This window comes from Poecilia latipinna, unplaced genomic scaffold (assembly GCF_001443285.1).
Source record: "Poecilia latipinna isolate Pla-1442-1.1 unplaced genomic scaffold, P_latipinna-1.0 Scaffold1613, whole genome shotgun sequence".
In the NCBI taxonomy this organism is placed as follows: domain Eukaryota; kingdom Metazoa; phylum Chordata; class Actinopteri; order Cyprinodontiformes; family Poeciliidae; genus Poecilia; species Poecilia latipinna.
The window spans coordinates 137073-152366 of NW_015114229.1; the positions used below are offsets into that span (position 1 = coordinate 137073).

General features: G+C 39.3%; 1 protein-coding gene across 1 annotated transcript in view; it reads right to left on the reverse strand.

Annotated features, from left to right (window-relative positions):
• Window positions 1-13618, reverse strand: part of LOC106964001 (netrin receptor UNC5D-like) — a 40358-nt gene extending 26740 nt beyond the window's left edge. The window contains exons 1-3 of the mRNA XM_015059213.1: window positions 11685-13618; window positions 6571-6789; window positions 4701-4785 (exon numbers count right to left, since the gene is read on the reverse strand). Of these exons, the coding sequence (XP_014914699.1) occupies window positions 4701-4785; window positions 6571-6789; window positions 11685-11820 (440 nt within the window). The 5' untranslated portion in view covers window positions 11821-13618. The remainder of the gene's footprint in view (window positions 1-4700; window positions 4786-6570; window positions 6790-11684) is intronic.
• Window positions 13619-15294: the final 1676 nt, after the last annotated feature.

The window sequence follows — 15294 nt, forward strand, 5'->3', positions numbered from 1 at the left end:
CTGTGAGAAGCTTTGTTTTTCATTATGCTGTTACCAATCAACAGTAGAAAATGAAAAGAATTGCAGTCCAAATGTAATTTCACACTTTCAGTCAGGCGGCACCTTGTCCGTACAGCTGCACTTCTGTGCTAATCAGCCCCCAGCTCAGAGGAAACCAAGGTTACCTGCTGTTGAGACTATGGTAATTAGCCAGACTGTCTGTGAACAAAGATTAAAGATGATTCTTTAACATCCCTGATTGTGGTTATGGGAACAAAGAGCTATCACTGCAGTCATTGTTGGTTACAATTTCAGTTGCTGATTAAGTACGGTCTCATGTGTGCAGATGAACATCATGCTGCGTTTCTGCATAAAACAAAACCTCGCAGGATGCAGTTTGTCAGACGTGTTGCTGACAATGCCTTACACGCTATCTATCATGTTCTGAAATAAAGCTACAGCGCTTATGGGCTTATGAATTGGGACCTTAATTAAAGCGAACACTTCTCACAGTCTGTATTGGACCAGGCAAGTTGTCAATGGAGGCAAATGGGAAAAAAAAGAAAAAGAAAGAAAGAAAAAAAAATCCTTCTCCTGTCTCTGTGAGTCTGGATTTAATCCACAGAACAGGATGTGAACAGCTGTGGTGTGACAGCCCTTTCTATCAAACAAATAGTCCCCGTGAAAACTGCTGACAGCACTTTATTTTATTACTAACTTGTCAAATGTTAATACCGAACACAAGTCTGCTGTATGATACCGCTGTGTGTTTTATGCAGGAAACAACAAGTTAATAAAAAAAAAACGGTACAGATTGAGTGCAGCTTCCATTCGAACCATGAAAAGCTTTGGACCGTTTTATATTAACACTAATTATTTCACATCAATATTTTCTCTTTTAATAGTGCCTTAATATGAAATACAAATACAATGTCTCACAAAAAGTTTTCATACCAGCTACACTTATGATGTAAACAGTGACTTATAGAAAATGCTGAGTAATTATGCTGAGATTTGCATAAACATAAGGAAATGTTGCAGAAATCTAATAATCTAATGTTTCCAATCTCTGAAGTCTATTTCTTTAAATGCACAATCAAATTCTGTTCTGCCCTCTTTAATGCAACTATTTCAAACAAAAGTCTCCTATTTTGTGAGTTGGTCATGAAAACCAATAGAGACAGTTGACTGTGGCTTTCCTGCATTTCCATTACCCAAGCTACAATGGGATAGTTTAGTTCAAAGAATATTCCTTTGTAAGAATGTCAAAGTCTTTTACTTTCACCCACAATTATGTACTAGTTTTTGGTTAGCTGGTCGTTTACTCAAAATCCCAGAAAATGACATTAAAAACTATAGCTGTAATGACGAAAGGCATAATTTAGTTGATACTTTTCACTTAAAGGTAAAGTACTGTAGTGGCCAGATTAAGATAAATCATTTAATCTAATCTGGTTAACAGCAGGGATAAGATTTAACTTCTGCTTTAACTATTTTTATACCATGATGAGGAGATTTTCGATAAATGCTTCTCACTTTGAAACTCTTCGTAAAGCACTCGGCATTTTCAGAACGTGTGGCCTGGTCTCAGTCTGGGAACATCTCAAGGTGAAAAAAGGGAATTCAATCTGGAGAAATCAATATTTTTAAATGAGCAAAGGCTCTTATGATAATGCGCGCAGTAAAAGATGTAGTGACAACCCCGGAGAGAATCACCATCATGCCCCTGTGCCTAATCTCAGCTCTGCTAAGTTTTTTAATCACTTTTAATTGATTATTTTTACAGCTTTGCTGCGTTTCGATCACTCGCTGCCGCTGCCCAATTGGAGCTGCCCTCATTAGCAGAAGGGAGATTTTCAGCCAAAAGCTCCACAGTCCCAAAGAGACAAATTTGCTGATAAACTGAAGAACATGGGGGGTGGAGGGAGGGGGAGGCACGAGACGCTAATCAGATAGATATTTCTCTGTGAGTATAGAGGAAACAAATGCAGTGCTTAGGGACTTATTAAATATTCACGACTCTTTCATTCATGTGATTCGAAAAAAAAAAATACAACTCTCTTTAGTTCTTCTCTTTATGTGTGTTGGAGGTGGCCATTATGTTGCACTGGGAAGCCAAAGAGAAAATCTGAAGGTATACTTTAGGGTTCGGTTGTAAAAGGAAAGTTTTAGCAATGAAACTTTGTAAAACTCGCTAAAAACAACCTTCAGCCAATGGAACCAATCGGAGACAGGTTTATTCCAAGTTTCGACACTACAGACTTTCTCTATGTGCACAACCAAGAAAGGCCCCCCTCGACTTATCCACTTTTGTGAGCCGTATCATATTAGGCGCGTTTTGCCACACGCCATGATTTCGTCCTTCAGCAACCTTGTGTCCCCTGCTGAGCTCAGAAAGTTCACACGCAGAAGGAAAAAAAAAAAAAAAAAGCTTCTTGATGCCTGGAGGACATGGGGAAGATCCTTTGAGCACCTGAAACTGAGCCGGAGCTGATCGATTCCTATTCTTTGAGAAGAAAAACAACGTCTTATGTAGATGACCGAGGTTTGAATGGGAAGAAAGGATCCAATTTCTCCCCTGGACTGTGCGGCTGTCAGAAGATAGGCTGTGACTGACAGCTCAGCGGTGCACGGATCCTGCAGCTACTTAAATGACAGCCAGAGAAGTAAACAGCATCAGGCTTATCAGAGCAAAGCAGCAGCTTGGAGGGCAACAGTTTGGCTGAACGGGAGCGACTTAAGGCACAGAAGTGTGCAACGAGCCTGCTAACTGTGCTCCGAGCCACGGCATCTATTCGACCTTGGATGCGTTTCCTTTCCCCTGTGACCCCAGGCATCTAATGGGTGTGTGGAAATGCAGCGAGATGACGGCTGAATTTCAGATGGAGCCAAATGTCACTTCTCTGCCCACTGCTATTTGGGTTCGCTTTGGAAATCAAATCACATTCAGAAGCACAAGCAGCTACTCATGTCCGTGTGATAACATCTTGTGAGAAACGGTTCGCACAGACATGCTGACATCTTGATAGTGGCTGCTTTAAATCAGAAACATGTCATAAGGCTGACTTCTGCTTGTAAGATGTCTTCTGAGGGTCTGTTGCCAAGCAATCAGACGTGTCAGACGCAGCGCCTTGCAAAAATGTTCATATCCGTAGAGCTTTTTGAGCAAACTTGGCTGTGCTTCTATGGATGTTTTTGGGGACTAATAAACACCAAGTGGTGCCTCATGTCGTTTACACCAAATTCTGATTGTACCGTCTAAATATCTCAGCTGAAATCAAGACTCTTAAGATGTTAATCCAATCTGACATTGTCCAAATTTGTCGAATAGGTGTAGATTGTAGCTCTTCCTCTTCTTCAGTCAGAGTCCTTGAATGTTTGAGAAGTTGTGCGTTCAGAGACGGTATTCTGCGTGACAAGTGGTTACTTGAACTACTGTTGACTTTCTATCAGCTGAAATCTAGTTTCCTACTTCTCTCTGACCACACAACTGACACTCACTGAATATTTTAAGACCGTACTCTGCACATCTTAGGACACGGCCATACCACATTTGTAATCTCTTACAGTTGATCCACGCCTATTTGGGGTTCAGTATTTCTGGATTTCTCTTAAAAGTTTTGAAAGAAAATGAAATTTGGGACGCTGAAACACCTAACCACAATGCTACTGGAGATGCTACTGGCTGGCAGCCAATCCAGGAGCTGCATTTATTTAGTTATAGGCACTGATAGACTGTACCCCCCAAAAGCAGAAATAAGGAAGATAGTGGATTTTAGCTTATTAATACCGTCTCTATAAATAGAGACAGTATTAATGTACTGTAAATATTAATACATATAAGGTATATTTGGTGTGTAAGCTGTTACTAAAAGCAGTTTTAGGTCTATTAAAGGGGGTATCAAGTATTTGTAGATCTTAGCTTTTACCTGTTAGCTAATATCAGGGGGTCCACTGTAAATAACATGCGTTGTTTAAACTCTAGCAAGTTGTCTTCACCACACCTCGATACATTAACATATTGGGTAGCTACTCCCTCCTTGATCTTTTATCTGTGTTAACAGGTAATTAAACAGGTGTACCTAACATGGTGGACGTCTGTGTTTGTGATCTTTCTCCACCAGGTCTTACTTATCGTGGCCTTTTCTCCCTGTCTCGCAACTTGGTGAAAATCTTACATTCTCCTGCTGCATCTGCATTCTGCAGCGCATCATACCCAATCTCCATCCATCTGACCAAACACCAGTTATCGCCTTCACACTGCAGAGTTCGCAGCACACGCATCTCTTACCAGTCGAGATGGAAAGAGATACTGTCACAGCTATGTCTGCAAATAGAAAACAGACTACCGTAGTCATGAAGTGTGTTTTCCTCCGCTGAGAGAGTTGCTTAGGGCAGTAATGCAATACGTCTACGGCTTCCAATGTATTTATGACACATCACATCCTCCCCCTGTGGAGTCGGCAAGATGACAAAAGACGGCAAGCTGAGAGGGGACATGTGCATCTGTAAGCCAGAATATGTACATTGCGTGTCACTTTGTGTGCTTCTTAAGAGAGCGAGTGTGTCGTCGCCTTTGTATGTTCCAGGCTCTTGTTTGGCAACGAGACAAGGAGACGGTGTCACGGCAAGATGGATGAGATATGCACGGGGAAGGGCTGAGAGATTAAAAGGAAGCAGCCTGAGAGGCAGACGGCGCCGCCTCTGTGAGAGTCCCTCACCTGCTGTCCTCCTGGTTGATGCTCATGTACATTTCCCAGGTAGTGTCTTCCGCGATCCCCCCGTGAGGCACCAGCAGACTGATACCTGCAGAGAAAAAAGGCACGCGAGAGCTGATCAGCAGGCAGCCGGCCGCGCACACACGTGGCACACACCTGCTCAGCTGTCAGGCCTCTTTACCGAGGGTGACAGCCAGCGGGGTGACGGCCCCAGAACGAGGTGACAGGAGAGAGTCTCAGAGGCCTTGTGAAACCCAGCGCTGCCAAGACTGCCTCTGTCGCAAGCAGACACACTTACACGCCGCATCTTTCTTAAACGCGTCCTCGCAAAAGCGTCGGCAGCGTTGTTTGGTATCGTAAACCAATTGCTACCAGTCTGGGGAGCGGATGAAGCTCCTGGAGGAACAGAATGATGAATGTTTGCCACGACTAAGTAGAAGTTCACACATTTCTTCATAGTGTTAATTATATGCTTTCAAGTACTGAATTAGGGGCAGTAATTCATATATATTTAGCTAAAGATGTTCTATATACAGCACAAGGCTGCTGCAGTTAGAAAAAAGTACCTTAATGTATTTTATTTGATTTTATGGAAGAAAACAAAAGAGTGGAAGGAAAAGTGGTCATATTCAATAAATTAGAGTATTTGTCCCAATAAGTCTCATTTGTCAGATTAAAAGTACATTTTAAAAGTAAAAACCTTTAAGTAGGAAGTAAACATGCTTTTTTGTTAGACCCACATTTTTTTGTTTTTTAAAGATAGTTTATTTTATTGATTTGGTATAATGTCCTAATTTTAAATGGCATGTTTCTTGTGATAAAAGGACTTTTAAATTATATTCTAATTTATTGAATGGGCCAGTATACGCCATACCTGTTGAGCTGATGCTTTTTATCAGCTGGGACATGTAAGCTGGTCAGCGTTCATATGGATAGAGCTAAATACAGAGTAAGTACTGGAGGAAACCCTTTTAGAAGCTACGAAAGACTTGAGAATGGGTTGGATGGTCGTTTTTAAACAGGAAACGAATGCTATACATTCAGCCGTAGCATATTGATGCATCAGAATGTTATTCCAGCTTTCCAATCAAAATTCCACATCTTGTGTTTTTAGACAGCAAATTGGTCCACTTAACATTTTCACATTAACCCTTTCATGCATAGTGGTCATTTTCTTGTGCTTCTTGTGGATTTTTATGTTATAAATGCACACAGACCACTGAAGTGGACACTAATGCATCATAAAATACACCATCAATTACTGGCCGTCAGCTGCAAATGCAAGAAATTATTTTTGTTACATCCAATATGGCCGACAGACACAAAAGCATGCCGACCGACCCGGTCCCTCCTTCTACTGCAGACGACCCTGACAGGTAAAAAAAAAAAAAAATATATATATATATATATATATATATATATTGATCACAAAACCCCTAAAGAACAATACTACTGATGTATTTTTCAAATAACTTTGTATTTGGAGAAAATTACAATTGATCACCTAAAAAAATTAAAAACAAAAAATAAAATAAATAAAAAATTACATTTTTTTTCCTTCCTTCTTTTTATGCCTTAAGAAAATAAAAAAAAAATTGGAAAAAAATCCTGACAAAGGATCATAATTAATGCATGAAAAACAAAAAACAAAACCACACATACTTTTCCTTCCATTTTACTGTCATCCACTGTTTTGTGTTAGATTACAACATAAAAACCAACCTCAATTTGCAAATTGAAAAATGATGGTGGTTTTGTAGATGACCAAAACCAAAACTTTAATCTTCTGCCACATTCACCTTCACCTACAGAAACCCGAGTTCACGCTCCCAGGAGGGTCGCATCAGATCAAATTGCCTCACAGTTGGCTCACCTGTGTTGGGCACCACCAGCCTGCCTCCAGCATGGCCAAACACCGCCGTTGCTTTGTGCAGAGGCCTGCTGAGCGTCTGAAAGACCCGCGGAGTGAAAAGGTTTTTGCCTCTCCTGCCCAGCGTTGTCCCTACTGCAACCCCTCTGTAGTCTGGAGCCAAACCCCGTGGAAATGTCTGAGGGTGGGACATGACGTGGTACTCTGCCCTTTCTGTCGCCCCTGTGGAAACAATGAACGCTTTGAAATTTTGCTTTCTGTAAACTTATGACCTCTGACGTCTCGTCAGTACAGCTGTTCAACCCGAACAAAAGGCGAGCGGCGCTCAGTAAGCAGCTTTGTTTACATTTATGACACGCTCGTAGTAAAGTGATTCGCCCTCTGACTGCTCACTAAAGCTAATCCTGAAAGAGCAGCCAGCCTGCCTCTGCCAAGGATTTTGCCTCCAGCTGAAACAACGAGCCTGAGGGAAGAGCAACACTTTGCATCCAGAGAACCAGCAAAGTAGAGTCTTTACACTGCAGATTCTATGTAAAAGGTGATTTTTACATCCTTCACGTCTAAGTTTCAGCATTTAGCAGTGGCTGTTTTTCTCTCTTGTGTCACACTAATACGTTTCAGATCGTCAAACAAATGGGCTTTTTAAATTTGCATTTGTTGGGTAAGAAAAGCTTTCCAAACTAACCAGACTCTAAGTAAAAAGCATGTCACACACACACTCCACGGATGTGACAGGCCTTGATGTTTCGCAAAGTAAAATTCATTTCTTAACATTCACAGACACGCAACACATCTATGTTATGTGTGTCAACATAAGGTTGGAGATTTAAAAGAGTGTGACAGCTGCTTCGGTTTCTCAGCCGCTGTTGTTGCTGGTGGCACAAATCCATAGAAAAACAGGGCAGATTTTCAAGATCGGCCATGTTGTGGTTTTCTGATAAAGGATGTTGCTCCGAGGAACTTTGCAAGACGGAAAAACTTTGTCAACTCATCAAACATCCACATCTGTTTTGTTCTTAGTCTTGTTTTGTACTTTCCTTTTGACATCGTTGAAGTTACCGACGAGGTCAATATCAATTCTGTTTATTTAATAATGTCAATGAATCTTTATTTGGAAGCTCAAATTATTTTTTTAAGCATCTAATCCAAATATACTTAAATATATTTAAAACTCGGTCCACTGAACGGAAGAGCTCCAGACCAGCAGGGGGAGTCGATCACTATGCCCTCAGGATTGATTTCCTCAATGTCCAGGAGAAAGTTGGAGAAAGGATGAAAAGGTGTTATACTTGTGTTTTTAATGACATAGTCTTTTATAATACTATAGAGCAACAAAATAAATACATAAATAATAGTATCTACTCCAGACTCCCCCTAGTGGCATGGAGAACTTCTGTTTTTGTGAAGCTTTATTTGCAGCTTTTCTTACTTTCTGTTTTTGCTATGTGTGGGTATTTATCTGTGATTGCAGCATTTGGTTTGCATTTGTCTTGTAGATTTTAGGTTTTCGCTTCTATTTTTTTCTAATTGCAAAATTTCTTGTTTGCAGTACATTCTGCTGTTTGCACCTGGGAGCCATTGTACAAAAATCCAGCATAATGCTCAAACTGGTATTTTTTAGGACTAAAGTTAAAACTTGTTTTTAATTACTTAAGTAGGAGCAGCATTCCTCCATAATAATGCTGCTTAAGTAAAAGGTGTAATAAAATCACTCCTAGATGTACTTTTTCCCCCGAAATGGTTACTCATGTAAAAGTAACTAGTTACTACCTTCGACTGAGAGCAGATAAATGATCCATATAAACAAAAGACCCTAATGTCAGCCCTTGTGTCAGAAGTCTTTATAGACAGAGAAATTGCCTGACAGTGAAACCCAAGGTTTATGAAACTGATATGTGACTGGGGTTATTTTTATTTTATTTTTTTGTGGTACACAACTTGTGACCAGTCAAGCATTTCTATCTGCAGAGTCGAGGTTTCTCAACCTGGCCCAGCCGATACTTCCAAATGCTTGTGGCTGAGCTGCTGCGGGTCATGAAATTGCAAGTATTTGAGAAATAAATTGGAGGTCACGTATTTTAATACCAGTTTTCTGGGCAGCGGTTTTGATGTGTGAGCTCCCGGGCCAGGTACCGCATGTTTTCTTGTTCGGTCATTATGTGCCTCGGCTGTTGCGGAGTGCAATTTATGTCTACTTGTTTACACCGACGTCAAAAGGGTAACATCCCACATAAGACAAAGACAGAGTGGAGTCACGCTGCTCAATCTGCCCTCAAAAATTGTCTCAATAGAAGAGATCAGGTAGAAAGAGAGCAGTAAAGTGGCTCTGTGTTATGCTGTTTTCTGACAAAGGAACAGCCACGGGAAATAGCAAGCCAGTCATTGAAGAATTATGCGCTTTTAAATCTCAGGGCGTCATAAAAGCGGTCTGGTTATTATTAGGTCCTAACATTATTTAAACTGACCTCAGGTCTGCAGAAAATAATATTAGGCCAGAAGAAAGAAACTGTCAGAATTTAAGTCCAGCTTTGCTGCTTTCATAGGAGGTAAGAGGCAGAGTAGCAGGAACATGCTGCTGCTGAAAGCACATGATTAACACATCAGCAGTCAGGTCTACCCTGGAAAACCAGACCTGTTGGCTGCATCTTGGTCTGAAGAATGCCAATATGTTTTACCAAAGGCATAAGTGATTCAGATGAATTCAATTTTGTTTACACCACACATATCATTTCAGGACGCTTTACTGAGCGAAATGTCACAACGGACTGTGACTCTGAAAGCGTCTTAACAGCAGCAGCTTCTCTTTTACTGGTTTCATCCAGGAGAGAAACACGGCTAAACAGACAAGTTATGAGCCTGTAGGATGAAAAACAGAGTAGAGAGCTTAGCTGGTAACAGAAGCAGCTCAGAGACTAATGAAAGCAATTGTATCTCCCTATATAAAGTGCCACATGGCTGTTTTCAAACAATTAAAAGCCCGTCATTCTGCAGCGAGGAACATTAGGAACAGTTACAGAAGCATCAATAAAATAGATTCCTAAGGTCAGACTGTAAAATGTTTAGAAAACCAACCAGGTTCATATCAGACTCCACAGACTTGGCTTTTAAAATCTTATTGCTTATGGATCAAAACAGCTTTACAAAATATGGCTCATCTGTAATATTGCGGTTCATATCTGTGGTAGGCAAACAAATAATTGATGTCAATCTAACCTGTAATGCACTGTACTGCTGGAGAGCAAATCACATTTTTCAACACAAACTAACTATTGAACATGGGCACCTTCAGTCTCTCATAAACTCCTCTGTACACCAAGTTATTCTAAAAGTACGCAGCTGGTTCATCATTAGGGACACAATCTCCTACACAGAAGCAATTCTGCCACAACACGACCGAAAAAAGTGGAATCAGTGTGACCCAACGGCCCAGTCAAAGTACTAGATCTCAACTTGATCTGAACTTAAGAGCCTTGCAGAAAGAATTGCATGCAGTACCTAAAGAACTGAAGCAATGTTGCAAAAGATTCCACATAAAAGCCTACAGAAAATGGCCACACCAATTTACTGCTGCTAAAGGAGTTTCTACAAGTTGTTAGTTTTTCACACGTAGCATAGTGTTTTTTTTTTACTGTTTTGTTTCAAAGATATTGAGTGGAATTGGCTGTGTGATTTGGTATGCTCAAGGTTACATCTAAGCAATTTTAAAACCTTGTAAAGAACAGAAGCTGTGGTGCTGAAACAGAGTGTGCTTCCTTTTCTTAGATATTTAGAACTTCAAGAAATTAGCTTGAACTTGTTAAAAAGGGTGCAACATACCTCCTTTATGTTCAGTTAAGCTCAACTATTTAAAAGATGGAAGAAAAAAAAAAGACTGTGAGGTAGAAGTGTTACTGTTAAAGGTGTAAGAAAAGGAGGCGTGAGTGTTTTATTAAGAATCCGTCTGCAAATGTTTCTTGAAGGTGGAGAGAGAGAGACTGACAGAATTTGGCAGCTCGTTCCACCAACAGGGAACCGCAAATGAGAACAGTCTGTGCTCAGACTGCTTCGTGTTTAGAGTCGGGGATTACCTGAGAGGAGCACGCCGTCATCTTTCAAAGATTTCAATAATTTCCCTATTCAATCTCAACTCATCTTAATGTTTCTTTTCAGAATTTTGCAAAAAAGGGAAATTTAGTAACGTCAGAAGATCCCCTGCAGGGAGAATATAAAGTATGACCATGAATCTCGTAGTACGCCTCGTCTAAACGAGTCATTAAAAACAAACAAAAACATGTAATTTCTCATTTTTTGTTGAACACGTGTCGTCAAATAAAGCTTTTTTTATATGCAAGTGTAAAATACATTAAAAGCATATTAAAGTGTTTCTAGGATGATGCGACTTTTTTTTTTTTTTTTGCGATTGTTGCGGCCTAAAATTACTTACTTTTTCAAAAAGTAGCAAGTTTTTTAAACTTTATTTTTGCCATAACCTGGTAGTTGACAAAAAAGTTTACATTGCTGCACATAACCTCTGCAAGAAAGACCTTTGACAATTTCAACATAGTTGATATTTAAAGTGAAAATAACATTTCCATGTACGTTCTTGAAATAGCTCTTAATACAAATAAAATGATGTCACAAAGAGTTGTCAAAGTGCAAAAAGAAAAAATACATATTGATCAAGTTGACAAGACGGAAAGATTCAAAATGGTTACTGCAAAAAAAAAAAAAAATTAAAAATTAAAAAGGCAAATGTTACTGTTTAGCATCTGTTTGGCTTTCAAGACACATCGTGAAACAGGAAGTTGAGTTGAGAAGAGGGCTAATGGGATTGGTTAAAATTCACTCAAGTTGCAGTGACTGATCAGAAAAGAGCGAAATACAGAAAACGTTAAGGGGACTGGTCAGAATTAAGGAAAAGGTGCAATGATTGCAAGTCTGAATGATGACTGAATTTGCATTAATAGTGGTGATTGCAACGTCGCAACTTCCTGGAGAGACTGATGTTAGCACTAACACATCGGAGAACACGGACTGGAGAATCAGGTTGTTTTGGATGAAAAGTTTCTTTAGAGACAAAATAAAATGTATTCAAAGAAAGGAGAATAAATCTCCTACTAGTGGTCGAGTTTTCTAACCTTTCGCCTTCAGATCGGGCAGCGGGTCGAGGAGTGAGTGCTCGGCCATTAACTCCTTGTCAATGGAGTCCTGGAAACATATGGGGCTGGTATATGTACGGGACACTGTGAGATCCGGCTGCATGGATGAGTTCATGAGCAGGGGGTTTGCTGAAACACACACAAAGAAAGAGTGAATTATGGACAGCAGCTAGATTTCTTTTAAAGACATTTCAACACATTGACTCTTTAGACAAGAGGGTTGTTATTACCAACTTATATAACCAGAGTGCATATCAATAAAATGTTTCTTTTTCTCATTGTGTGGAAATGACCATCATTTCTTCACTCTGGAACCAAGAATGTCATGCATTTACAGAAATAATGTCCTGCTTAGCAACGACAAACACGAGCAGTAGGCGGTGTTATCTGATAATCAACTTTCAAAACAGCTACAAAAACTTATATCTTTGCATTTAAATGGTAATAATGTCAGGGCATAAAGGAGAGGACACCTCCACTGAAAGATGCACCGACTTCCTCCAGCCAATATCAACAACACAAGGAAACACATGATTGTGAAATGAAAGGGAAGTGCATGTTGTCTTTATATCCGCTTCAAATAAAAGATGAGGAGGGCATTTATATTTGAAATGTCTGTTGTTCAGCGGGATTCATAATTTCCAAACAGAGGAACTCTGGCACAGCGGCAGAGAAACCCTGTGACCATCACAGAGAGCTGTTTAAATGCTTTCATCAGTGACAATAAAACCATAAGTGATACACATGGATGGTCAATGAATCGTACAATGGACCGGTAGAACGTAGCTCCAAACTTTCTTGGACGTTTCGTCTAGTCACAGATGTTTCTGATAGAGCACATCAAATTTTCAGTGGAAAAAATGCAACGTGGGAGGCGCAATGCTACTTGACAAAGCTACTGGCGAGCATTGGCAAAGCAGTCAGTCCAAGAGTTGATCGGCGTTGATCGGCTGCATCCCCAAAACCATTTTTAGAGAGAGTCTCAAGTATTTACAGTCTTTAGCTCATCACAGACGACTGTGGTCCTTAACTCCCATGAATACCACAAGTCTTAACTTGCACAAGTTAAGGCAATTAGCTTAAGAGATGCTGTTGCAGCATCTAACCTGTGATCTTCTATGGTGGCAGAATCATGTCAAAGTGTTGAGAGTGTAAATGAGATTCTGTGGAAGAAAATATCATTTCAGAGAAAGGGCATTAAGTGAGCATAACATATAAAATTAGACTAAATGTTTTTAGCTGTAAAGTGAAATGTTTAGTGGGTATGAACACCTTCACAAATAACGTTGTGACTTAATACTTTCACAGAAAAGTCTGTTCAAATAGTGCATAAAAGACGGGATTGTCTGCGAAAAAGAAATTGGATTCTTTTTTATTTGACAGATTTGATAAAATAATATTTTATTTCATATAAAATGACAACAGAAGAAACGGGACTGAAGAAAGAAATAAGATTTCAGACACAAGCTCAGCAAAGTTTATGTCGGTGTAAGATGTTCGACCGACTCTGGAAAGAAAAAACGAAAAAAAAAAAAAAACTGTAACTGATTGCTGTGATTTTACTTGTAGCAGCATATAACTGAGTGGCATATCAGGAGGGGAGCACATGCAGAATATTATGAGGGTTCAAACACAAGAAGCAGAGACCAAGATTAAAGCCTTCCCTGCCACCTGTGGTGTTATTAAAATGAACTTTGTTATGCCTGGCTGAGGGCTCCTGCTGCGGCCAACTATAATGCCTGTCTGGGAAAAAAAAATACACAGACAAAGCTAGAACACTCTAATGTTTTCTTGCATTTGCTGCATGAACGTTTCATCCCTGAACTTCACAAAAAAAACAAAAAAAAAAGAAATTGGAAACACTAATAAATTGAATTTCTAATCCCGCTACAATGAATAATTGATTCAGGGATTGTTGAACGCAGGACGATAAGTTCAAAAAAAGCTCCATACTCTAAACATAAGCCTTTTATCTACCATGTTGATTAATGCACTCCGCGGTAGGAGGACAAATATCTAAGTAATAATAGATAAGAGTGAAATTACACAGATTCTTTATATGTTTTACCATTTGTTTTCAACAAAGTTTTATGAGTCTGGCCGCGGCGTTGTTTCCAATAAGATTCAAAATGCCCTGCATGTTTTATGGATTAAGCCACATTATATCAGTCACTTTTACTCCGACTCAGACATTAAGAATCTCCAGTAAACAAACTAAAAAATTAAAAACCGTCAGTCTCATCCCAGCTCCTAAAGCATTTTAATAATTGATGCCCATTAGTTATGTCATAACACAAAGAAATGAATGCATAATTCATGACATTACATGAATGCATACACTGTATGGACTGTGTGGATGTTGCTTTCATTCAGAAACATTAGCATCAATATTCCAGCACTTTTTATGGTTTTCAAATTAAAATAAATACCAACAAGAAAAGGACAACATGCTTCATCCTTTGCTAAAATAATCTCTGCTTCACTGTTAATCTTTGGGAAAGTAAAGAGCTAGTGATGGTTTGTGTTTTGTGTTTGTTTCTTACAAAGCCAATCTGCAAGAGTGACATTTTTCTGTCTTTTCTCTCTCAACTTTTGTGTTCTTCTGGTATTTGAAGGGAAATGACATTTTTTATAATGTCTATGCAGCCAAAGAGTGACATTCAGAATGCAATATGCTCTCACTGTATTTATAAGGAACAAAACAGATTTGATTGGAGGGTTTTTTTTTTTTTTTGCTTGTGGCTCATTCAAACCATAAAACCAGCTAGCATGCTAGATGGCTGCATGGATTTTATTTTTATGCATCATATGGCGAAGTCACAAAACATAATTTTGATGATACCAACAATTTACAGCTTTTTTTCCCCACCTATATTCCTTTTTTACTCTCCTGATTTCTGAAAAGTAGGAAACCAACTGCATTTGGTTTCAAGTCTCATAGGAAAGTTAAACCTTACATGCTGGAGCACAGAGCCTCGGAAATTATTTGTATTGTCATTAATTATTTCATGATGATCAGTGTAAATAGAGCATTTTTTCAAATGAAGTGACCTAAACAACCTGGCCGTATACAAAAAGTAATCACGCCTAAATATGACAACTAGTGTGTCACCCTTGGTGGCAAATGGTGACATCAACCATTTGTGATAATTGGCAATGAGTTTTGTACATATCTATGGAGGAGTTAGGTAGAATCAGCCATACAGACGACTGTTCAAAGTCATGCCTCAGCCTTTATCATAAAATCTTAGAGTGTACTTTGACTAGGCCCCTCTAGACAGTTTTTTTTCCCATTTAATATGCTTCTGATCTTCATCCTGCTGCATTACCTAAGAAGGTTTGAGCTTAAAAAAATGACATCCAGAAGTTCAACTACAGGATTTTTTGATAAGAAATAAATTTATGGTTTCATCAATTACTGCAAGTTGTCCAGGTTGTGGTTAACTAGACCAGAATCAGTTGACCAGCGTAATACCCATAATGTTTTTTATCTGGAACTCTGTTAGTTTTTGAAACATATGCATCCTGTTACTAACACTTTTGTCTCGTCAGTACGCTGAATATTTCTGCAAAGGTCTTATTTAGGAAA